The 26,037-nt window shown below is 43.1% G+C and overlaps 1 protein-coding gene across 1 annotated transcript in view; it reads right to left on the bottom strand.

The window, feature by feature from the left end:
- Positions 1 to 26,037, bottom strand: part of ARFGEF3 (ARFGEF family member 3) — a 165,594-nt gene that overhangs the window by 95,958 nt on the left and 43,599 nt on the right. Inside the window, 3 exon segments of the mRNA XM_028508631.2 lie at positions 5,444 to 5,512; positions 21,123 to 21,254; positions 24,490 to 24,571. Of these exon segments, the coding sequence (XP_028364432.1) occupies positions 5,444 to 5,512; positions 21,123 to 21,254; positions 24,490 to 24,571 (283 nt within the window).

The raw sequence follows: 26,037 nt of genomic DNA, 5'->3' as shown, positions 1-26,037 counted from the left end.
CATTTCCTGATCAACAGATTTCGGGCTAAGCATTATTGCTGAGCAACAGTCAATGCAGATCAGAGCATGAGAGAAAAGGTGTGTCTGGATTCTTCCCTAATGTTTCCACAGCAGTTTTAAATGGTTTATTTTACGGTGTGTGTTTTTTAAATAAATCATTTCCCTAGCTATATTAAAGGTGACAAGAGGAGAAAAGGTCATTTTTTTTAAGTGAAAGACTTATCTTTATGAAAAGTTCAGATACAACCAAGAAAGCTTCCTGGACTAAGGGGTAGTTTGAGGCTGAGATGTCCTGCTTCAAACATCGAGATGCAGATTTCCAAAGGCTAACCTAGCAGGTGAAAAGCACCTCAGAGAGAGCAAAAATCACTGAGTGTCCGTAAGTCTACAGAACACTACTATTTTTTGTGGCAGTATAACTCTCTTTTTGGTGACGAAAAAGCTTTTCTTAAGTGATTTCTGTGATGAAAACCCACAGGCTGTAAGTTATTTTGCAAATTCAGAAAGATACATAAAATGAAGGTCTGTATAAGAGAGATGTTCACTCCTATCTCCTGTATCTGATGTAAACAATGATTTCAGATGATTCTACTATTATCCTTTCTTAAACTACCTATACATCATTCATTTAATAATCTAATATTTATAACTACTGACCCATATACTTACATTTATAAGTTGTTGTTATGCTATTCATATAAATAAATCCACTCCATGGTCTTATGCCAGATTACATAAATATGGATTGAGTGGGGGGGCATTTCCCCTCTTTTTTAAAGGCTGACCCTGTGTCTTATTGGTGCAAACACATACTCAAAGGAACAGTGCAATAGCCCTGTAGCAGAATCAGCTTTTAAAGCACTTGAGAAACACGTTTGATATGTATCAAGTACTGACAAATGGGAAGGAGAAAGTGTGAAAGCAATTTGGCAGGAGAAGAAGATGAAAGGCAAGGGGGATTAGAAGAATCAAAAGCTTGTACTTATTGGGGGGTCACCATCAAGAAGATGCTGCTGCCGGGTGGGGACTCCATGCTTTCTGGGGAGGTCTGATTAGCCACAGCACAGGCAAGGCAGCTGTCGCCTGGGTGTTAGCCACATGTGATCTTTAGATCTCATTTTAATGAGATGCCATATTTGCTTGTGGCAGTGCTTCTAAAACTTTAATATGCACATGACTCATAAGAGGAATGTGATAAGACAGATCCTTCTTCATCAGTCTGGGTTGGGGCCTGAGGGGCTGCTCATGCATTTGGTGGGTGGGCTGCACTTGAGGTCTCAGAGCACAACAGCGGATTTCAACATGGCTTTACAATGAAGCTTGGCTGCATGGAACAGTAGCTACCAGAGCAGTGATTCTCAACTTGACTTCTACTGTAGAATCATAGTGGGTAGGCGGGCTTTTACACAATTTGCATTCCTAGATCCCTCCAAGACCAAAAACTCAGAAATGCTGGGACGGCCCTAGGCTTCTTACCTGTGCTAACACTTCCTAGGTGATTATAGTGTGCAGACTTCGATGCGAACCACTGACTTAGAAGTAAGGACTCCGAAGCTTTGCCACTGTAAGTATCCCAGAGGACAGGAGAGTAAAGAGGAAAGGTCAAAGTTTAATCAAGTAACTACTAAAACTAGTCAACCTTCTATAGGAACCTAGGCAACCTTTGGTTAAGCTTGTCTGCTGTTCTGATCTTCAATCACTGTCACTTGTAAACTGGGGCATATTACTCTCTTAATAAAGAGATGTATTTTAAAGGTGAAAGGCAAGATGAGTTTCATTTCAGCACTGCGTCTGCAGGGTATACGTGCCTGAACATGGTTTGTGATGAGGGGAGGGCGGCCCCCAAGGGGGGCCGTCCAGTCCAAGCAAGCTGATGACAGCACACGCAGCAGGTGTCCTGACCGGAAGCTTGGTCACCCACTGCTCTGGCATCTGATTCGACCACTTCCTAAAGCCTGACTTCTAGAAAGTTAGTGAACCTCTCTTCGTGTCACCTTGCTTCCCTGTCAAATGTGGATAACAATATTCCTGCTTCCCAGTGTTGTTATGTGGCTTATAGATTTAACACAGTTAATGTTCTTAGAACAGTGCCTGGCAGAGAGTGAATGCTAAGCACATATTAGGTGTAGCTAAAGGACATGCTCTCTGAGTGTAAATATCGTCTCTTGCTAGAGAAGTGATGTCATATGTTGTTGAGGCTCCTCAGAGTTACTGACTCTGAGAGGGAATGGCCGCACAGAGCCTGGAGCGAGAGCTAAGCCTGGTAGAACTGTGTTGAGGTGCAGCCTCATCTGATGAATAAAGACTCTCTGTTCTCATCAGCAGGAGGAACATTCTCCAGGGTGTGTCTCTTGGTGCCTTCTTGATTGGTGCTGGATAGAGTGACCTCCTAGCCGGGGCACCTCCAGTGCTCACCATGCTCACGGATCACTTGGCCTCCCTCAGTCGACTGGCACGTGAATGTCCTTACCCACGGACTGGCCAGGCAGGAGAGCGGGGTTCTTCCTCTTTGGAAGGTGATGTCCATGCCAGGTCCAGAGGGGCCATTCTGTACATTGCCCTTTATCAAAATCGCTTTGAAGTGGTGACTCCTGTGCTCATTAAAAAGCAGTTTCCCTATCCCCACTGTACTGGAGAATCTTCCAGAATGTCCAGTCACCAGAGCAGAGTGGTGGATCTCAAAGAGGCTCGGGAGAGGGGAAGCCTAAGTCGCAAGTCCTGCCACAGACAGGGAGGTGGAAGGATCTTCTTGTGAGCCTAAAAATATCTTCTGGGAGCCTGCACACTGCAAAGGAAAGGCCACCACTCTCAAACTTATATTTAAGATCTTTACCAAGTTCTTCTTCCTTCAGAGAAACAGAGTTCCGGGCCTTTCTCATGAACAGTAAGTAAAAGCTACCACTGGAAGTAACAGATTTTCTTGTGATGGTCTGACCCCTGCTTCGTTACCTACACGCGGACAAACTCTTTTCCAACCAGGAAATCTCAGAGGGCTCAGGCAGGGTGAGAAGGGGGAGTGAGCTTGTTATTGTTCTCTCGGGAAGCTGGCCCATCGATGACCCATTGTTTCAGGGTCGTGGCCATAACATTACTGCGTGGTAACTTGGATGCTACCATCAGTCTGGAGTTCCATAATAGCACTGACGAAGCATTTTCTGTGTGGCCAGACCTGCACAGAAAGCTATTTACATGGTTTCTATTTTTCTTGTCCAATTGGCACAACCACGCCGTGGGATTGGCTCTGTTAGCATTGCTTTTACAGAGAACTGCCAGAAGCCAGGGCAGTATCCAAGGCAACACGCTGGGGGCAGCTGAGCTGCACTTACACCTGAACATGCACTCCAGAGTCCCTGCTTTTACCTCCAAGCTGCAGGCCTTTATCTTTGCATCTCTCCTGGGCTGAGATTTTCTTCAAAAACAAAAAAGTTTTCTTTTTCCTTTCTAGGTTTCGGTAGAGATGACCCTGCTTTGCTATTTCACTCTTTCCAGACAGGCCTGCTGAGTCCTTACTCTGGCACCCCAATACCCTCAGGGAACACCCTTGACTTGGATTGTCCACGGCAGCACGTGTCCAGTGTTCAAGAATTACATCCCCAATCTTTCAAGTTCTTATTCAAACATTGGTTCCTGTGAGGATGATAAAGGCAATCTACTCCATCTCTCCAGGGACAGCCAGGGCTTCCTGGTGGCCCTCCACACGGCTTAGGTTCTGCAACAACCTGTGGCTTCTGCCCCCAGCCCCCAGGGGCACCTGCCGGACAGTCACATGCTGCACTTCCCTTCTCGTCCTTCACACAGCAAAGGACTAAAGAGTCTGCCTCTTACACGTCATCCTTGTTTCTTGTTGTGATCAAAAACTACACTTGTCATTTTAAAAGCAATGGGGCACCTAAAATAGTCAAATTCTGAGAAACAGAGAGCAGAATGGTGATTGCCAAGGGCCAGAAGGGTAACCAGAGAGATGCTACTATTCAATGGGTGTGCAGTTTCAGCTACATAAGACAAGAGAGTTCTAGAGATCTGCTAGAGTTCCAGAGGCAGGCCACAACATTGTGCCTGCAGGCGGCATTACCGTATTGCACACTTACATTTTGTTAAGAAGGTAGATCTCATTCTAAGTGTTCTGACCACAAGGAAAAAAAGTGAGCTTGCAAATAATAAGAGTATTCATAGGTAGCGCTTAATATTCAATTTAAAATATAGTGATAGCTACTCTTTTTCTTTACCTATACAGAGTAAAACATATAAGTATATTAAAGAAAAGTGTCCTTTCCACATATATAAATACACATTTGAGAGTTGATTTACCTTGTAGTGAGAGGTCAGCTAATTATCTGCTTTTTATTTTGATAGACACATAAAAACGTTTTGCGTGCTCAATAATTCTTTCTTAATTTTCACCTTTTAATAGCACACAATTCTGTAAAAGCTCATGAACTGGCCAATATAAACACTACCCATGTGAGGTGATGGGTATGTTAATTAGCTTGATTGTGGTGACTATTTCACAGTGTATACATATATCAAAACACTGAGTTGCATAGCTTAAATATACACATTTATTTGTCCATTATACTTCAGTAATGATGAGAAAAAAGGATGAAAAAAGAAAACCTACCCAAAGTGCTTAGCATCGACCTGGTATCCTCAATAATAGTGATCATTCTTGTAAAAACAAAAACTCGTGAGCACTAAGAGGCTTTCTTTTTCTCCATAATTTCAGAATGCAGAATGCCACTGCCTTGGGAAGGTCTGAATGTGCACTCTTGTCAAAATATACAAACCCTAAAGACATTCTTTTAAAGAAATGGAAGAAAAGGTACTCTAAGTATATGAAAGTACAGTTTTGGAATAATGAGGTTTCCAGAAACCAAAGGTTTATGCCAGACAGTCAAGAGGCCAAGTTTTCTGTTAGACACACTCTTGGAGTGAAGGAAGGTACTGTTACCCTGGGCTGCAGTACAGGTGGGAAGGGAAGGCTCTCCAGTGAGAGCTACGAAATGCATTCATCGGGGCTTAGGAGACAGGAATGGAATTTCATCAGTAAACATCTCTCTAAATCCATACTTGGGTTTTTAAAAAAACTTAAAAAAAAGAGTCAAATACTTTTCAGTCAAACTTAGGGAAAACAGACTAAGAACGTAATCTGAGATGCAATGTGGAAAAGTCGGGAGAACCAGTACTGTTATTTCCAGGGTTAAAGCCCAAAGTGAAGCAACACAAAGCATGCAGAGCACCATGACTCAGGACGATGGACCACACAGCCTGCTTCCCACAGATCCAGTCCGTAGTGGAAATTCCCCACAATCATGATCAGGGAAGGGCTCACCCCACTGCTGGGCTCTGCTCCACCCCAATATCTACGCCAGCTGGGATAAAGCAGCTGTAAGCAAGCAGCACAAACGCGGGTGCACTTAGGGCTGGGGGAGCCATGGACACTCACCTCCGCGATCTTCAGCACAGCACTGCCATTCAGGTCAAATGTCGGGGTGTAGGTTATGCAGAGTAAAACCTTTATAAACAAGGAGGTGAGGGAAGGAGGAAGAGAGAAGGGGTTAAAAATTTAGAAAGGAATTTTTTATTCCACATGGCCTCTGTGCAGTCTTGTTTATGACTCCTTTGTTCATTGCTTTATCGAGTATGTGGCTATTCCACCCACTGCTCTCTAATTAGTGGTCACACATTGTCCAATAAAACAGACAGATACTTTAAAAGTAAAGGCTGCTACCCTCACCCCAGGGACGGACCACTGCAAGACAGGCCAGAAATAGCATTCCTCAACAACTCTAGGAGGTCTCTTTAATATCGAAAACCAAATGGCCAGTCTCAGTGCTGGGCACAATAGGGAATGACCTAGATTGCTTTTTAAATATGTGTCATCATTATTGTCCTTATTTTACTGATAAGGAAACTGATGCTCAGAACAATTAAATCAGCCACCTGAGATCACTCAGGCAACAAGTTGTAGAGCTGAGCTTTGAACCAAAGAATCTGACTCCGTGCCTTGAACCCCTTTGCAATACTCTCTCTACTTCTTCCTCGACTCAAGCATTACTGTACGTTTCTGTTCCTGTCCTCTTCCCAAATCCACAAGGGATCAGAAATTCTTTAACAGGCACTGTCCCCTTCCCTCCCCGAATTTCCCTCAGGATGCTGCCCAGGATTCCCTTATTCTCCAAGATCTCTGGACAGCAACTCAGTGACATTTACAAGATCTTTAATGACCATTAAAAATCTCACTTTCTATTTGTAGAGCTATTAGAGAACAGATCAATGAAAGCCTGTGTGTGGCATTTTAAGAATTGCTTCTAATTTCAGAGCTAAGACACCAGACTCTCCCCCATCCATTTGACTCCTGATGCTGCAACTTTGCTTGTTGGTAGCCTCACACATCAAAGTGCCAGTTTCTGTTCCTTGGTCCCAAACACAACAGCAATGTCCTGCCCGCAGCTTGGCCTGTTGGTATAAGCCTTCAGAAAGTGTGTTTCATCTGGTCCTGCCCAATTCATGCAAGAGCACTGAAGCCTAGTAAATTTACCAAACACAGGCTATACCCCTCATCAGCACATCAAAAAGTGCAATTGTGGATGGGACAAGGAATCTCTCTAGTATCTCTTTCTGAGTCACCAGCCAGGCCAGTCCTAGGAGAGCAAGTACAAGGTCTGTCCAGAAGGTATCCAGCCATGTAATATGAAAGATAGAGACATTTATTAAAGAAGATACAAGATACAAGAAACATTGTACACAGGACAATGACACCTCAGTCCCCATCCAAGTAGGCACCTTGGGACCTCACACAGTTCTCCCAGTCGCTATCAGCTGCCCCATTGTATTTTGCTGAATCTCATCAATGATCTGAAATCTCTTCCCTTTCAAAGGAGATTTTAGTTTTGGGAAAAGCCAGAAGTCACAGGGTGCCAAAACTGGGCTGTAGGGGAGTTGAGTCACCTTGGGTGATTTGAGGTTTTGCCAAAAAAACTCTGCCTGAGATGCGATGCATGAGTGGGTACATGGCATCATGATGAAGCTGCCAGTCACCAGTTGCCCATAGTGGAAGCCATTTTTGTTGTTTTGTATCTCTGCACTCATTGAATCATCCCCAAAAGACTTCTGAACCATCTGAATAGTTTCCACGAAGGAATAGTCAAGCTCAATGCAAAATTTAATGCAGATTCATTGCTCTACTTCCTCAGTCATTTTTTAATGTGGTGGCCACACAGTCCACATGCTCACTCAATGGTGTCTACCGCCCCCACTGACTAGCACAGTGAAGGCATCATTGTTCAAGCATGCGCATTCCAGTCCACTCTCCTTGGCTGCCAGATTACATCACTGTTGGCAAACTGTTCTCATTATATTAACAATGGCTGGTGTCTTTCTGGACAGACCTCATATGTACGTAATTAAAAAAGGAAATGAGGGGAAGGGTCTGCCAAGGTTAGATAAGTTAATTGTAGGTCTGCTCCTTAGTTCAATGTGCCAATACCCAAGAATCAACACCTGGTAAAAATCATCTCAAAGCCATGCAGGCTGGAAGAGAGGGGTAATGAGAGCAACTGCTCCATGGCCTCATGGGAAAAGGCTTTCTTCTGTTTAATGACTGTCTCTGCAGGGTTGGGGTTTGATATGCAAGAAAACCGCTGACAGCAGAGTCGCCAGGAATGGCCTGGGGAGAATCACATCTTGTAATGCCGCTGTATTGGTTGTACCTTTGCCGGAAACCCTCCTGTCCTTGACTCCTCCTATGCTTGTTCCTCATGTCACTCATGTAGTTGGCTCCTTTCAGGTCTCAACTCAAATGTCACCCCCTCAGAGGCAAACCACTTTCCCATCACCCTCTCTGACATGACCTCTATCACAGCTCTTTGTTTCATTTACTTCAGAGCATGTACCAGCCTCATAAACTCATAGTTTGTTTACTCATTTATAATCTTCCCATTAGACTGTAACATCCATTGAGCATCTGAAAGGCCCTCAGCCTTTCTCATATGATGCTTTCTTACTACAGGTTTTTGCTGCTTCACACAGCTTCTCTTTCTTGAGTGGAATTTTTTCTCCCCCACCCCCATGTTTATGGCAGGCGGGTGGGAGGGAAGGAGAAAATGGCTGGTGGAGGTGGTGGTCTGTGGGCGTGGGGAAGTACATGGGTCCACTTGGGTTCTTGGCTTAATGGGTATTCACAGGACTGACAACTGGCAATTCTTTACAGTATGAAAATAATGACAGTTAATGATATTCCTTATAGGACTGACACCGACTTTCTGCCTTCCTTCCTGTGTACATTCATACCAAATGCACAAAAGTAGGTTTGAAACGAAACAATAAAAAACCCCACCCAGCTTTCGGTGAGCAAGAGCTGCTTTTTGACAGCCACGGCTGGAGGAAGCAGGAGCAGTGCCCACGGTCAAGTCTTCGGGAAGGGTGCTGAGTGGGCAGCATTTGGTGACCAGGACTCTCAGGGAACAGGGGAGGCTCCCCTCCCTCTGCTGCAGGGAAGCTGGGAAGTGTACAGGGAGGCCATGCGGCAAGAGTCCACAGTAAATGGGCTCCCTGCACCCACCCAATGCTGATTTTGTTCAAAAGATCTCTGAGGAAAGGCTTTCCACACCTGAGACCTGGCCACCTAAAGACTCAAGTACCTAAAGACTCACTGAGCTCTATGCAAAAACAAAGCACAGCAAACAATGATGGAAGGAAAGTGAAGCACACTAACGAAACCAGCTCCTTAGACCCACAGTTTGTTGTGTTGTTAGCACAGCAGGCTTTAATTACAGGCTGACGGTGCCCACGGCCCCCCAGGACTCACAGATATAAAAGGGCACAGAGTGTCTAGCAAGGATGATGCAGCGGACAGAAATGACTTACCAAAAATGCTAAATGGAAAACAGTTCATGTGCCTGGGACCTCGCAAGCATTAATTCACTGGATTAAAACCCAGCCTGGATGAAAGGAAACTTAGAGTGACAGCAAATTAATTTACAGTGTCTGACTTCCACTGCACGTTGAGAGGGCAAAAATTATAAATTCACATTCTGAGCACGCTGGCCTCCAGGCAAACAGGAACACCTAAATATCAAGGGCAATTCTATTAAAAACACACTCCTCACGGGATCCTGAAATCACACTGACTACATTATCACTGAACAGCAGGGACGTGAGTGATGGATAGGCAGCATCTTGTAGGCTAGCTTGGCAGCCCTGCCGCTATAAATGAGCTACGAGGACAGGGGAGAAAAAGGCCCAGCGTCTTCGATTAAAGGGAAAAATCATTACAAAGGCTACGCAATTCCCAATCGCTCAAAAACAAAACAATAATCGAAGAGCTACTGTGTGCAAGAAGCAACACCACAATGTAAACTGTATATAGAAAACCTGGATAAAACAAATGAGATGGGAAAGGAGAAAATGAAGCTGATTTATTTTAAGAATTGGCACAAGTGGGAAGAATCTGGCAATTCAGCTATGCCAAAGAGAAGCCATAAAGTGCTTATTCTTAGCAAAAAGTTATTTACATGTAGGAAAAACAACATAGTCTATATAGGGTTTGGTACTGTCCAAGGCTGCAGGCATCCCCCAGAGATGCTGGAACATATTTCCCATGTACAAGCGGTGGTGGGTCCTACTGTGTATAATAACTTTGAAGGTTCAAAGGCATCGTGACTGGAGAAGGGAGACTTTGCAGACGAGATGACGTGTGAGCAAGGCTAGAGAGCGGGCTGGAACCTTACTGCACATCAGTGCAAATGCCCTGTGGTAAGTGTTTTGTGTGCACTGTCTTAGGGCTGGTCAGGCCAACAGATCACAGCTAAAACTAATTGGCCTGAGGCAAATTTGAAATTGAAGTGATAAAGCAGACACTTTGTAAGACGTCGATGCAGTTGAAGACAGATTCCAGTCATTCCAGTGGAAATGGACTGACTGGGGTGCGTTTGGCAAAGGGGTGCAGGGAATTCCCTAAGCAGAAGGCAATGGCCCCTGCACTTGAAACCGGGGTATCATCCTACCACGGCTCTCCCCACCTGCTCTCGCATGTTCTAGTCGGTCTGGCTAAAATCTCCCCTACCTCCTCCATCGCTGTGTTTCACAAAGTTTTATATTAGCTGTTAATAAAGTAACATATTTTGAAGAACAATGCTATCCCTTGTTCAAAATGCATAGTACAGATAATTACTGCTACAGATGTGACAATCACAGAACGAGCAGAAAATGTAAAAGGCTTTTCCTACAGCATTTATTTGGAGCAGTTTAGATATAATACTTAAATCTGTGCACCCTCTCCATCCCCTTTGGATTCACAAGTTCCTTAGTATTGTAGTTGGGTCCGACTTGTTGATGCGCACCGCATTTACAGTGCCTTGCTGGGCCCTGGGGAATCTGGTGAGTCCAGGCTCCATCCCTCCCCCTAAGCACTGCCCGCATGAGGAGTCAGCCTCAGGGAATGTCCGCAGTCAGGGCTCAGTGGGACCATGCTCCTATGTGCTTAGTTGTTATTGTAAAATGTGTAGACAATGTGATAAGTGCGCCCAGTTGAAAACTGTCCTGGGAATCTGAATGTCAGATCTAGGTGACATGACTGGCTAAAGGCCATTTTTGCAACCACACACTGAAGCTTCAGATGACCTGGTGAGAGCAATCAGAATTTAGCAAGTCTCCTTTCAGGATGTCCAGCCATCTGGTTGGACCTCACTCTGGACAGTGAGAAAACCACCTCCACTAAGCACAGGGCATCTCTCATGAGACTTATGGGACATTTTCCTTGCCCAACATCTTCTGCTCTGCTCTGCTGAGAACTATCTTTGGCATTTAACATAATAAATGGTAACTTGCCTAACATGTTTCAAAGATTTCATTTCTGCCAAAGTTCCACATGAGTCCTTAGCGGGAACATTTCCAGGGAGTAAATAAGTGATCCTTGAACTTACTGGACAGCAGCGGCATGTCCACTTTCTATCTCTACCTGTGCGCTGCATTACTCAGGCTTCCCTTCGTCCATGCAACAGGTATCCACTGAGGTGTTCCCGGGGTCAGGTCTGGTACTAGGTGTTGGGCATGGAGTGACCAGAAAAGACCCTGATTCCCAATCTTGCAGGGCTAACATATGGTTTTGAAGACAGCCACAACATGAGGGATTATAACAAGTTGTTATGAGCATTATGATTGCAAAAATACACTGTGCTCTGGGAAAGCTTACCAGGGTCCAGGGCGCAGCAATGCTAGTTGCGATGCTGTTTTTGTCTTTTCATGGAAGTCTTAATTTAATGTTGTGTAACACATATAATTAATAAATTCAACTCAGGAAAGAAGACACGGGTTCCATCAAGAAGCAGGTTGATTTGGGGGAGTCACCTACCCAAAGACACATCGAGGACATGGGGGGCACATTGAACAAGTAAGGAATTCTTTTCCTCTTTCTTAAACTATTAAAATTATGTTTATACATGAGTGCTCCTGAGGTGACTGTAGTTTCATTTTTCCAAATATCAGATGTTATTTATAAGTCAAAACAAACACAATAATCTACTAGATCTCAGAAAAGTATCTAAAAACAGGAGTACAGCCCACCGAAGGCCTCGTCTTTCCCTGCATGGAGAGGAGCAGACTCTTGAACTCCTTAGCGCCAGGCTCCTTTCAGACCCCAGCTCCGGTTCTGGCTGGAAGTTCAGCTTTGTTACTTAATGCGCATTTCCTTCTGGTCTCTCATGCATATTGGCTGGAAACTTCACAAAAAGAAAAGTAACTGCATAATTCATTCTCTTTAGAAATATTCTGATTCTTTTTTTCACTTTGTCAAGGTCAGCAGAAACCATGACAAAATGCAGTGACAAGCCCTTCGTCTCTCAGGTGCCGGGCACGGCCCACTCCTGTTCATACAGGCTTGCAGAGCGAATGGTTGAAAATGTACCTGGGCCATGAAACAGAAGCAGATGCCTTCCCTCCCAGTCCACGCACAAGCAAGAAAGCAGGCTCAGTCTGCTGCAGAATGCCAGGATGTATATTTTTAGAGTGGGGGCGGGGAAGTGTTACAAAGTACACATCTACAGTTTCAAAAAACATTCTTATCATGTATTTTTAAAATGGGAATGCCCAAGATAAGCATTTGTTTCCACAAAGTCCCTGTGTCTCAACACTACAGACCTTTTGGGTCAAATAAGTCTTTTTGTGGGGGACGGTCCCACGCACTGTAGGACGTCTGGCAGCATCTCCAGCTTCCACCGTGGAGATGGCAGTGGCAGCCGCTGGTCCTTTGCCATGCTCCAGAGATCTCAGACTGACGGTAGCAATAGGTAGTTAAGCTACAACCCAATCTTTATTAGATCCAAAATCACTTCATCTGGCTCAAATTGCCCAAATTCTAGCAAACAGCTATTCTGAGAAACATTCTTAGTCAATAGAAGATTTGCCAGGGTTCCTGAGTACTAAGTTTGGAAAACATTTCAAATTACTCTTTGGTTTGCGGTCATGTCTCGGGTTCCATGGAATGAATCTGGGTGGATAACTGATATGTGATAATTTACAAAATTCTTTTAAGCTACAATTCAACAGCAGTGATTATGATGAGGTCTTTTTTTAGGAATCAGAAATACGGTGAAATATGCACTCTTCCATTACTATAGAAGAGAATTACACTGTTAAGGGCTGTATAGAGGGAGGCAATAGAGGAATAAAAAGATAAGATGAAGAAACTCATAAAGCAATGTTCTGGTCCATATTTTGAGTCCTAGGCATCCATTTTATCATTATGCTACATATACCCTTTTCTAATAACTGTAATGGAAATGAGAGCTAGCCCCGACCATGTGCCATGTATGACTGTAAGCACTTCTTCCATGTTAACTCATTTAAAAATCCCTACAATGCTAGGAGGTATGCATCATTATTATTCACATTTTACAGATCAGATAACTGAGGCACAGCTAAATTAAGTAACTTTCCTACAGTCAGCATGCATTCTAGCTCCAGAAGCTGTGCTTTTACTACTCTGCTGCCACGTATTTTGAAAAGAAGAAAAAGGACAAAGAAACTCTGATAGAGTCAAAGAAGTCTTTGATAGAGAAGCTTTAAAATGACAGAGTCTAATGATTATTTCTTAGGACACTTACACCATGCCATTCTGCCACTCGTGCAGACACACTTGGCCACTTAAAGGTTCCTCAATAAATTCCTGTCTTCTGTAAGACATTTCTACTATCTCATTAGGTTTCATTATTTTTCAGAAGCCATTATTACTCACATTGATCTTGCCGTTAACTCAAACACAAGTCTAGAAAGTTTTCTTCTCCACCTGTCCAAGACCACACATCCAAAGACCAGATCAACTCCTTGTTTTGCCACAAAGCCTTTCCAGAGACATTTAAATAGTTGAAAAAGCAATTCTACCAACAACTGTGCAAGTCTTGCCAAATAACTGAACCACTCCAACTTCCATTTTCCTGTAAAAAGAGGGATCTGATGACTCACAAGATTGCTTCGGTTCTAAAGTCCAAATCCATGCTGGTCTTTCTTAATTCTGAACTCATGCAGATTTTTATCTATAATCACAACTTGAGCTTCCTTTGTTTGCCATTTATCCTGGTGGCCCACTGAAAACTACCACATGTGCTTCCTTCTCCTCTCCAATTAGTCAATAACTGAATTAACAAGCAATTAGTAAGCCATATGCCAGATGCTGTGCCAGGCACCAAAGGGATAAACACAATACTAACAGCATGTAATTGGTTTTCACTTACTACCTAGAGAAATCCTGTAGTCATGACTGAATCAAGAGTTTAGGACTAACTAGTTGGAGAGATTACAAGGTGGTTGGTTCCCCCCAAAATAGGCCATCACAATAGATATCTGTAGAATAAAGGACTGAAAAAAATTGGAGGCTCTCCTCACTCTACTAAAAACTCCAAAATACCCACAGTAAATATGGAAGACCTCTGCATCTGTACGCGCTGCACAGAAACCATGGGGAAAAGTTTTAAAACACTTAGTAGAGTTGTTCTCAAATGTACTGAAATGGTATGGCACTTGGAAATGATAGTACATTAAAAAAGAGATTAATAGATAATGTGAAAATATCTTCATCTCAGAGTAATGTATAAACTATTTAAAGGGAAATCACACTCCTAAATTTCCATTTGTTTCTTCTCATGTTTTCACACATTTTATTATCTAACACAGTCACACTAAAGAGTAAATAAGCTTTGGGAGAAGCAGTAAGAATTTTATCAGTGCGTATACAAAGTAGAAAAACACCATCTTCAATCTTCGCTGCAACAAGAGGGAGGGCTGCTCTATGAGAACCGTTTTCTTAGCAGAACCACATATTTTAGACACTTCCCTGCATGAACTGTGGAAACAGTATGTTTGTAATCATGACAGATCAACCGCCAACAACTGCTCATTTGAAATGAAACACTTTTGAAACACTGGATTTTCCCTTAATCCTAGAGAGGGCTGCAAATCTTTAACATGTCTTGGTAGCTTTAGACTAAGAAGGGATTTCATCTTGTTATGAGAAGGCAGGACAACTTAGCCATTTCACCCTCAAACGTTGCTAATGATCATTCCTCCCAGAAATGGCCAAAATATGAGACTCTGCCATCAAAATATTATCGAGAAGGGATTTAGGAACCGTCCTTCCATTTGGCCTATTTCTTACTCGCAGACCAAGGCATGGGCTGCAATACTGGTGCACGATTTAAAAGTACTCTCTGCTCTGCACAGTAAGACCAGAGTTCTAAATGAACATCTGGGATAATGGGGGGAAGGAGGGAGGGTTTTGAGGAACAACTATAAAGGGCCCATGGAGAAAACCAAGGGGGGGTGGAATCAGGGGAGGGAGGTGGGGAGGGCTGGGGCAGGGGGACGTGGTGAGGGGTAAATGCAGAAAACTGTACTGGAATAACAATAAAATAATTTTTAAAAATAAAAATAAAGAAATAAATGAACATCCTGAAGCTTGCTTAGGTCTACCAGCTCTGCCGACAGTAAGTCTTTCTCTCATGGGTCGTTCATCTTTGTATTTTTTGTAGACGTTCGGTCGGCTTTTGTTATGAAATATAAAAATATCTCAACAATAAATGACATTTTCCCCTTCCCCCAACTTACACTATTTCTGTCTCTCTCTCTCTCTCTCTCTCTCTCTCTCTCTCACACACACACACACACACACACACACACACACACCAGAGCCATTAGCTAATTTGGTGGGAAAATGTCTCTGAGTCTTTCTTCATATCTGAATCTAGTTCATTGAACTAGTGAAGAAATCCAATGTCAAGGAAAGGTACAAAAACACACACGACTCAAGCCACTTCCAGCCCTGCCCCTTGTTGCACCATCTTATATTTTCTGTTCAGTCACCTTTAAAATGTCTTTCAGGACAGACTTAGAAGACAACATAACCCACTGTTTAATAATATAGGCTTGGCCTCAATACTGACCCCACCGTTTAAGTAGGTGTGTGATCTGAGTGTGAATGTCAAGTACTTACCAGACTGTCTGATGCACAATAAATGTTAAAGAATTATCTCCTGTCATTTCTCCTTTGAAAACTGTAAAGCCCTCCACCCATCCTCATTTCTATTGCCTGAAGATGCACATAAAATAAGACGCCTGATAACAGAACATTCATCAAACGCTTTCTCAGTATCCAGTATCACATCCTGCCTTAGCTACAAAGATGGCCCCCTCCCCCACCCGGATAGACTGCTCTCATCTCCGACACACTTGCAGAGGCAGAAGGCCAGCCCTTGTTCCCTGCAGTCTTTGAAGGCGCAGCCAGCTGTATCAGTGAATAACCCCACTGAAGGTCACCCATCAGAAGGGGGAGTCCTAGTCGCTGTAGTCAGAGATGTCATTCGTCATGTACCTGGCGCCTACTAAGTCTGCACAGCATTCCTGGAAGTGGGCACGCCATGGGAAAATATTACCAAAGCAGACCAGTATTTAACCTAACTATTAACTAGCTCCCTGCTGTCTACTAATTCATTTCAAAGGTAATCTATCTTCAGAGGAACCCACAATTCTGACACTTTATTTGCTCAGGCTATAAAATATTTATTTGGATTCCATGGCCATTTTAATAAACCAGAGTTCCCTTCTCTCCCCATCATGTTAGATAGTAAAACCACGTAGAACAGTGCCTAGACTAAGTGATCTAATTTCATTCCCAGTAAATTTGCCAGAAGCAAGCAGCTTTGTTTTTTTTCACCCTCCCATGGAAAGCCCAGGGCCTTCCAATGAAAACACCACCATCGGAATCTTGGGTTTCATTATTGGTTTCTGTTTAATCTTATGGAAATCTTTAAAAGAGGAAACCATATTTTTTTTTCTCCAGGAATTTAATACAATTGCTACCCACTCTAGAGAGTGGGACATGGTTCAATTTCTCATGTTTATAAACACAAGTAGATAGTAATAGATGAGTAAAATGTATCATACATTGTATCAAATCCTAGGTACTATTTTCTAAAAAATAGTACCTAGGATTTGTTAAAAATATATACTATGCTGTGGTTAGACAGACATAAACAAAAACTGCATAGTGTGGCTTTCTCTCTTCTGAATAGTATACTCAGAAAAACATTTGAAAATGTTTATTGTACCTCATTTTAAAAGACTTTCTACACTGTAGTCCCTGTTTATCTGCATGGGACATGTTTGAAGACCCCCGAGAGATACCTGAAACTGCCAATAGTACTGAACCCTACATATAATTATTTTTTTTCCCGTGTGTGCATACCTTTTCACTTAAAGGAGGCACTTATTGGCTTCTCTTTGGCATACCTGAGTTGCCAGCATCACTACTCTTGTGCTCCGGGGCCATTATTAACTGAAATAGGGGTGACTTGAACACAATCACTGTGATACCATGACAGTTGATCAGATAACAACGATGGCTGCTTAAGTGATGGGCAGGGCACACGTTCTGAGTGAATCTACTGAACAAAGGGATGATTCACATCCCAGGAGGGATGGAGTGGGATGTTTAGAGATTTCATCATGCTATTTAAAGTGACACGCAATTTAAAATGTATTAATTTTTTATTTCCAGAATTTTCCATTTAATATTTTTGGACTGTGGTTGACTGTGGGTAACTAAAACCACAGAAAGTGAAACTATGGGTAAGGAGGGACTACTTTCCTACAAAATATTTATATAAAATAAGGGGAGGATTTTTATAAGAAATATCTAGTTTCAATAATTTATCATAGGAATGAGTTATGTAGAAGCACCAAGAATAAGTTAATGTACTCCTCATATGTAATGGGAATCCAGTCTTTCCTCTGAGGACTCCTCCAATTCTTTCTTTTTTAAATATAATTTTTTGGAGAGCAAGTGATAAAAACATTTTAATGTGGTAATAATATCAGTAGAACAAGGACTTAAGGAAGAGTTTTTACTTGGGTCATTAAAAGTATTACAGAATTTAAAAAAATTCTTTGTGAATAAGAGCAAAATAAGAAACTTTATCAAAACATTTTCTGTGAACATCCTCCCAAATTAGAACTTTAATAACGGATGGAGGAAATAATATAGAAGAAGCAAAAACTCTTGATTTCAGTGTGCAAAGGGCATGGGCCAACGGGCAGTGCCCTGCGTGTGCTGCCTGCGAAAACCTGGGCCTTAAATTTCATGTAAATAACAGTGCTGTGTTCACACCCCTCTTCTGCCGACTACAGTTGTCTTTATTAATCTATGTTGCACCAAATTTTGCTCATAAGTATTAAAAAATTAAAACAATAAAGGTATTACAGAATTACAAGACAAAGGAGGGCACACTTCTGCAGAGGACTATAGTAAGTGTAGAGATTCTTCCTGCAGAGAGACAGGTGGAACTTGTTATTTTTCAGCCAGAAAGGCTATACTTTGAATATATCTTCACACCCAGCTGAGTAGCCTAAACCTCAGAACCTGGACAGGCCTTGGAGCACTCCCTCGTGGGCAGTCACAGTCAGGCCACCATCTCCAGAGTTTCCTCTGACGCTAATACTCGTATCACTCTAAAGGATAGGCATCTCCGCATTAATTTTTTAGTTCTTGGCTAAAAATATTTGTCTAAAATAAGGTATACTACAACAAATCAGCTTAAGGCTAGTCTGTTGTGACTTGACCTTGTGCACTGTTCATGGGGCTGCAAACTGGCGCAGACAGAATGGAAAACAGTTTGAAGATCCTTCAAAAAACTAAAATAAATGTACTATATGACCCAGCAGTTCCACCTGTGTGTATTTCTCCAAAACAATAAAAACACTAATTTGAAAAGATATATGCACCCCTGTGTTCACGGCCACATTATTTACAATAGCTAAGATAAGGAAGCAACCTAGGTGTCCATCCACAGATGAGTGGATAAAGATGTGGTATATATACATACAATGGGATATTACTCAGCAACAAAAAAGAATGAAATCTTGCTGTCTGTGACAACATGGATAGAGCCAGGGGGTATCATGCTAAATGAAAAAAGACAGACAGAGAAAGACAAATCCTGTATGATGTCACTCATCCGTGGAATCCAAAAAAATGTGAACAAAACAAAACAAAAACAGAACCACAGAAGCAGAGACTAAACTGATGGTTGTCAGAGCAAAGGGAATGGGTAAAAAATATGAAAGAGAATACAACCAATAATATTATGAAAGTTTGCACGGTGACAGATGAGTACTAGAATTAGTGGGGAGATCATACTATAAGGTATAGAAATGTCTCATCACTATATTGTACACCTGAAAATAAGATAACTAATATAGTATTGTATATCAACTACACCTAAGTAAAAAATATTTTTTCCAATTCCAATGTTGAACTAGTTAAAAATAATAGCATGCAACAAAAGCCCTTATGTTCTTAAGCGTTTTGGGAATCTAATCGTAAAGAATGGCAGCCCAGATTGCTGTTTTTCTGTTTTCTGACAATGTCTGATTTCTTTCTAGACATTAACCGCAAGCACCATGGTCTATTATGGTGTCATTAAAAAGTCCATTAAGATGGCTTTTCAAGAGTTCCAGTAGAGCTAACATGTGTCAACTCCTGTCTTCAGCAAAGCTAGCAGAAGGGACCGCTGGGCTGTTATTTTTTAAAGCAAGTATGTGTTTCAAAACAGGTGTTACTGTTGACACGACCATCAAACATGCTGCTTCTCCACAGCTCCTAGGAAAACAGGTACTTTCTCATTTTAATTCTTAATACAAATTCCTGTACTCTGCAAAAAGCTGTATGCCTAGGGAAATGTTCTACTAGTAAGTCTCCAAACAGTGGGTGAGCTCTGGTGTCATACTGAGAGACACACCTCACAGATCTCCTATTATTCTGAACATTTCTGAACGTGAGCTCAGTACGACAGCAGAGCTCACCCACTGTTTGGAGACTTACTAGTAGAAGGACTCAGCACACTAGACTCGGAAATCACAAATGCAGTTAATATGGGAGCTGGACTTGCCTCTCTCACAACAGTGGCCAGGAGGTAGTGGAGAAGTAGGACAAGTCTAGAGGTGGGTATTCCCCAGTTGCTATTATTACACACCTGACAAACAGATGTCAAAGGGCAGAGCAAACCTGTATATTCCAGGGTCAAAGAGAGTTAAAGACAAATGGATCTTCAAAATCAGCCCTTTCAGGGATCCTAGATGTTCACTGTGTATAGGAATAGTCACAGTCCCACCCCTGAGATTCTGGCTGCAAGAGGAGGCTGCAGTTGCAGAAGGAGGAGGAGTCCTGGTAACAGGTAGCACTTTGAAAGCACTTGCTTTGTGCCAAATGAGGTGCTGAGTTCCTTACAAATACCACTGTATTTAATCCTCACGACAATCCTATTGGGTAGGTGCTACTATTAGCCCCATTTTTCTGATGAGAAGATCAAGCCAGAGAGGTTAGGGAATCTGTCCAAGGAAATGAATCTGCTAGGAAGTGAATAAGGATTCAAACCCAGAGGAACCGGCTTCAGAGTCTGAGCTCCTCAGTAATCACTACCCTACTCTACCCACCAACAGGGTCAGGGTGGTCCCAGGGCATTAAGAAACTGTCATGACTCAAGTCCATCTTCTCTTTCTCGAGTGGAGACAATGAAGCCCAGGGAAGGGAAGTCTCTAGTCTAGGACAAAAGTCCTTCATGGCCCTTCCAGGAAGAAATCCACCATTCTGTGATACTAGCTGTGCTTTTTTCTTTTTACTCCTCACCTAAGGACATTTTTTTCATTGGTTTTTAGAGAGAGAGAGAGAAAGGAAGAGAGAACATCAATTGTCTGCCTTCTAGTACATGCCCTGGCAGGGGGCGAGGGAACCTGCAGGCTAGGTACGTGCCCTGACCAGGAATTGAACCTGCAGCTGGGACAGCGCTCCAACCAACTGAGTCACACTGGCCAGGGCGACATCAGCTGTTCTTAACCTTCCTCCAGAGAGAAAACGAACAGATGGCATTAGTAAAGGCCAGTCTGCTGGTCCTAGCTACATCACTCTGACCAAGGTGCTGTTCTGGGCAGGGATTCCATTCTTTTCTGCCCAACTCACTCTTCATGCATAGGATACAACACACTCCAGAGTCAGTGTAAGGGGCTCCCAATCCTGTGATTCTTAAGGGAGGGAAAAGGGAAGGGGTGGGAGAGATGCCACCCCCGAAAGGGGGATGGTAACTGGAATGTGGGAGATCAGGGTCACAGAATTTGACCACAGGAAACAAAAGATGTGATTCTGATATGGCTCCCAATTATGGTCTTCCTTCCCCTAAAGCGACTACTCTAAAACCTTAGCGTGTGTTGAAACATCACTAGGTCTCTGCTTTATTTTAATATATGCAGGCAGGCAGAATACCCAGAATGACCGGATTTATCTCAAGCTAGAGCTTACCCACATACATTCTCTGAAAAAGCAATCAATACTTTCTCCAGTATTTGATATGCATGATTGGGCCAAAAATCTGACAGATGTACTGAAATTGTACCTTTTTGCTTAGTTGTCCTTTCTGTTCAATGAGCAGGATTACTCTGGGGGCCCACAATAACGGAGGATGAGCTAGCATGAGCACTGTGCAGAGGCATTTTCCAGACAACAATGGGAGCTGGGGGCGTGGGGGGGGGGGGGCCAGACTTTGTTCCTGGGCCAATGCTGCAGACTGGCAGCCCCGTCAACCGACCTTCATCACTTCCACCTGCAGGTCTTCGTTGAGGGACGGCGTCACTTTCACAGCGTTCAGGACCTGATTGAGCAGCTGCTTCTCGTCAGAGTCCGTTTCCATGGATACAAACCTCTCTTCTGACAGAAGCTTCTGTAAAGAGGCACAAGGCAGTGATCACAGATAGGCCTTCCCCTGCTGCCTGATTCTGTTGTATCTTAGTATGGCCTGAGGATAGTTTTTCTTAGGAGACATGGAGCTGGAGGCCTTTAGAAAAGAACTCCTGCCATGTGCCATTAAAAAGAGAGAAAAAAACATCAATCTTTGGTAGGCAGTTTTTTTTTTTTTGGCAAAGTCTTTTTCCTGGTATTAGATAATTCATTATAAATTTTATCAAGTGAAATTCTAAACGGCGGGCATACAGGTGATCTGGGTGATGGAGGTGGAGCGTGAATGTGCCAAGGTGAGCCTACCCCTCACGACAGTCATGCTCACGCATGCTCTTTCTGAATGGAGCTTTGTCACAGGGGAGCAGTCTCGTGGACACGTTCCTTTTCTCAGACGCGTACTTTTTTCCTTACTACTGTGAACTGTCATTTACCCAGGGATTCTCCATGAATCCACAAATTGTACCGTACTTTCATTAGAAAATGAATCTTACAAAAACCTAACCAAGAAGATAATCACGCCTTGACTGGTGTGGCTTAGTTGGTTGGGTGTTGTTTCACGAAATGAAAGGTCGCCAGTTGGATTCCCAGCCAGGCACATGCCTGGGTGGTACCCAGCTCCCTGGTCAGTGTGCGTATGAGAGGAAACCAATCGGTGTTTCTCTCTCGCATCGATGTTTCCCTCCTTCTCTTTCTCCCTCCCTTACCTTCTCTCTAAAAATAAATAAATAAAATCTTAAAAATAAATAAAAAGTGAAGATGGCAATGACATTCACTTGCATGAGGTTTCCCAGGGGTCATCACCCCTCACAGGACAGCCCTTTCCCCTTTCAGGACAACTCTTGCTTTTCATGAAATTCTTAGAGTGTACCCAACCCGCCTGCTTACAACTCCCTCATCATTCCCTGGGGCCACATGGACTACACCTCTAAAATATCTGAAGTCAGCTAAGTCTTTTCTTCTCCATACTAAACCTCGTCCGGCACCTTCACTGACACAGTTTCACAGACGCTGTGTTTTTTAGGCAATAAACACATTTAATAATTTTACAGAACTTGAATCCTAGAGGTACCCAGTTTTACGTTTGGTGAAGTAGCTCAGGGGTACCACTGAAAACCCCATTTCCCCTGTGGTCTCCAGAGGGAATGTGACACTTCAAGGGTGGCCTGACATTAAAGAGTAGTGCACCCTAAGGTAAACTATGGGCTGTAGGTGAGTATGACATGTCAGTGTAGGCTCCTCCTGTGTTAAAGAAGAGGAGGAGAGAGGAGGGAAGGGGAGGGGAGGGGAGGGGAGGGAAAACCCCCCTACCATTCTGGTGGTGACATTGACGACCAGGAGGCTGTGCACGTGTGGGGGCAGGGGTACGTGGGAAATCTCTGCACCTTCCTCTCAATTTTCTTGTAAACCTAAATCTGCTCTAAAATAATCAAGCCTTGAAAAATGATAAAAAATAAAAAGATGGCAGAGAGGAACAACAGAAAGAAATGGGGTCTTCGGTGATACCCCTGAGCTACTTCACCAAACGTGAAACTGGGTACCTCTAGGATTCAAGTTCTGTAAAATAATTAAATGTGTTTGTTGCCTAAAAAACAAGCAGTGGTTCATAGCTTTAATCACATTCTCGGATCACATTAGTCATGGTGCGTGAGGTGCTGACTTACGCAGAAACTCCTAACTCACATGCACAAGGGCTGGAATGAAGCTGTTCTCCCCCGATTCTGTCCTGGACAGTTGATCTGTGAGACCCCAGTGAAGGATGTTCTATGAATCTCTCTCCAGTCTGTCCTTGGCCAATCCAGTGCAGAGTTACTGCTGTGAAGAACTTTCAGTGTCTGATTCATCCAGAATAACTGAATCCCTCTTTTAGCTGACCAGGAGAACAAGGATGGCCAACCTCCTTCTCAGGGCTCTGACATTTTGCCTGTCTTCTCCAAAGAGCTTTTCCACTATCCTCTAGTGCCTGCAGGGCAGCCCACACTCAAAGTTAATAGACAAACCTCTTATTAATTACAGTGATAAAGACTGGGAAGCCCTAAAAAAAGCCCATTTATCTGAAGTTAATGGGAAGTAACAAGAAATGATATGAGAAAGCTCATTGCCCTCCAGGTCATGGATGTCACCATAATTAAGCAAGCCCTTGAAATCACAGTACCCTAACTTAGAGCATCGAAGGGTTAAAAAAAAGGAACTAAGTAGAAAATCTATACCACACTGGAGAGCAAGGACATCAGTGGCAGGTCAGAACAACCTCCCTTTCATTTTTATGGTTGGCCCAATTCCCTTGGAGAAAAGCAAAAAGTTTTAATAACATTATGGACAATAATTTAAAAATTTCTAAAGCCCTTGCATATTACAATACACTTTATCTAATTTCAATCCAGTGCAGAAGAAAAAGTCTACTTTTCTTACTTTTTCAAATGTGTTAACTCAAAAGGTATTAGGGACCCCTCAGAACCTAGCAAGCAGACAATGAAATTGTGCTTGCTGGTGTGAAAAGACGTCCCACAATGCTGCCAATCCATGGCCATGCTGATAACCCCCCGCAGGCTTGAACTTCACAGTGCCTGTTGCTCAGAAACCAAACCACTTACAAAAGTCACTGCCAATGCAGCCACCCCCTTGGCACTGCTGGAATGAGGTCTATCGTGTAATGTGTAAAACACAAGTGAACAAATGCTCAGAGAAAGAAATGTGCTCAAGCATCTAACTTTTCTTATCAGACCAATTTTCTTTATTTCTTTCCAATCCTGCTCTGAAAACAGAACACACTGAGTCATTTGCCAACCTAACTGTAGAGTAGGAAAAAAAATCCTTCAGGTTTACCATCAATTTTCATGACACAGAACCACAGATGCTGAGTGATAAAAGATTTGAGTGGGTATGGAACTTGAGGTGTCTCTTTTGAAATCCCTTCTTCTCCTGAAAGTTGGACACCACATAAAATATGTAACGTCTTGTGGGCTGAGCTCGGTGGCCATGAATCAGTATGTGAAGACAAATGCTCAACAAGATAATGCTGGGCACAGAGAAATGCTGAGAAATATTTTTTAAAAATCTTGTTATTCTCTATGGCTATTACCGAGTTCAATCAAATTTCTGCCTGGGTCTTTAAACAGCTACCATTTAATATATTAACTGTTTGTTCTTTCCACGCCAAAGCAGGCTGTGAATTTCTGTCCCTCCCCCCGCTGACCCTGTACGCTCAGTGAGAGACATACCTGTATCCCTGCCAAGGCGTGCTGGGCCAGCTTCATATTCTTGGACTCCAAAGCCAACTGGAGAGGCAGCAGGCATTTCTCCCTGGCAAACACGTAAGGAAGGATATTGTGTGAGCTCAGCAAAGTTGGCAGCCAAGTGATAGAAGCCTTATGCACCCACCCCCCAAATGCTGCCACACATATACAATACAAACACTATAACCAGTTGTGAAAGTGCACATGAGCTTAAAAAACCACCCAGCAAAAAACAAAAGTTGTGCAGAAATGACAGCATTGCAGCAGCTCACTCTCTTAGTATGGCTCCAGGAAGAACAAACACGAAGACTCTCAAAGGGCTGTTTTGGGGCACCGATTACTACGTGATGGGACGCTGACCGGTCCATGAACATGCCCTGCTCTTTCCCAGATTAACAGAACTGCTCGTACCCACACACCTGGGATGGGCACCTCCAGGGCGCGCCGTTTAGACAGATTTCCATGCCTCGCTCATTCCTCTCCCTCACCTAGGAAGCGACCCCACCACCTTGCCTCATCGACACAAACAGAAATTCTAGTAACTGCCCATTTCTCTCCAAGTCAAAGTGCTCCACAGTCCTTTATAATTTTTAAAATGTTCTCTTCAGTCTCCAGTAACAGGTCTATCTGAATTTTCAGATGGATTCTTTTTTATTATTTACTATTTATATTTATTTTTTTATTGTTGTTCAAGTACATTTGTCTCCATTTCCCACCCCCCAACCCCAGCCATCCCCATCTCCCTCCCCGGAGCCCACCGCCCCCCACCCCATGGTTTTGTCCATGTGTCCTTCATAGTTGTTCCTAAAACCCTTCCCTCTTTTCCCCCCGTTATCTCCTCCCACAATTTTTGGATGGATTCTTAATAAACACATTTTCAAGACAGAAATACAAATGATTCATCCATAGCTTTGACCAATGACAAATACCTGGTGTCATGGCAGAAACAAACAAAATGCATGGAGAGCTACTGGGCTATTTTAAACCTTAAAGAAAATAACCGGACACTAAAGCAGGTGAACAATAAACCAAAAGGACTATAAAAACAAACAAATCTGTTGGAAGCATTCGCTCTAAATAATTAAACAACAAATCAAGAATTTTAATCATTCATTATTTCCCCATGGAGTAGCACTGGCACAACAAATGAAATGTTACTTAATTCTACCGGGTTCTTCCATCCCCACTGAAGCCAGAGCAGCTGCATTGTTATCTGTTTCATATTTTCACCATCACTGAGAGAGTCATGACCTTAGAGGGTGTGAAAGCCACAGGGTAAGGCGACAGAATCTCATCTTTGGAGAAATAAGGGTCGCTGGTGCAGAGCACACAAGTTAATTATAGCCCTGACTCCTTCCTGTCCACCCTGCAGCCCTGCCGCTTTTCCACGGACTCCTCTGTCGGCAGCTCAGGGGAGATGAAGTGAGAATCACAGACACTCCCTAATGCTGCTCACAAAGGACAAAAACAGACTCACTGGCAAAGAGCATTCGCCTTCGCCTTCCTAACCCTTCCCACCTCTCCCCTCACTAA

This window comes from Phyllostomus discolor, chromosome 4, assembly GCF_004126475.2.
Source record: "Phyllostomus discolor isolate MPI-MPIP mPhyDis1 chromosome 4, mPhyDis1.pri.v3, whole genome shotgun sequence".
Lineage (NCBI taxonomy): Eukaryota > Metazoa > Chordata > Mammalia > Chiroptera > Phyllostomidae > Phyllostomus > Phyllostomus discolor.
The sequence above is the reverse complement of the archived record's forward strand: the minus strand, read 5'-3'. Positions and strand labels throughout refer to the sequence as shown.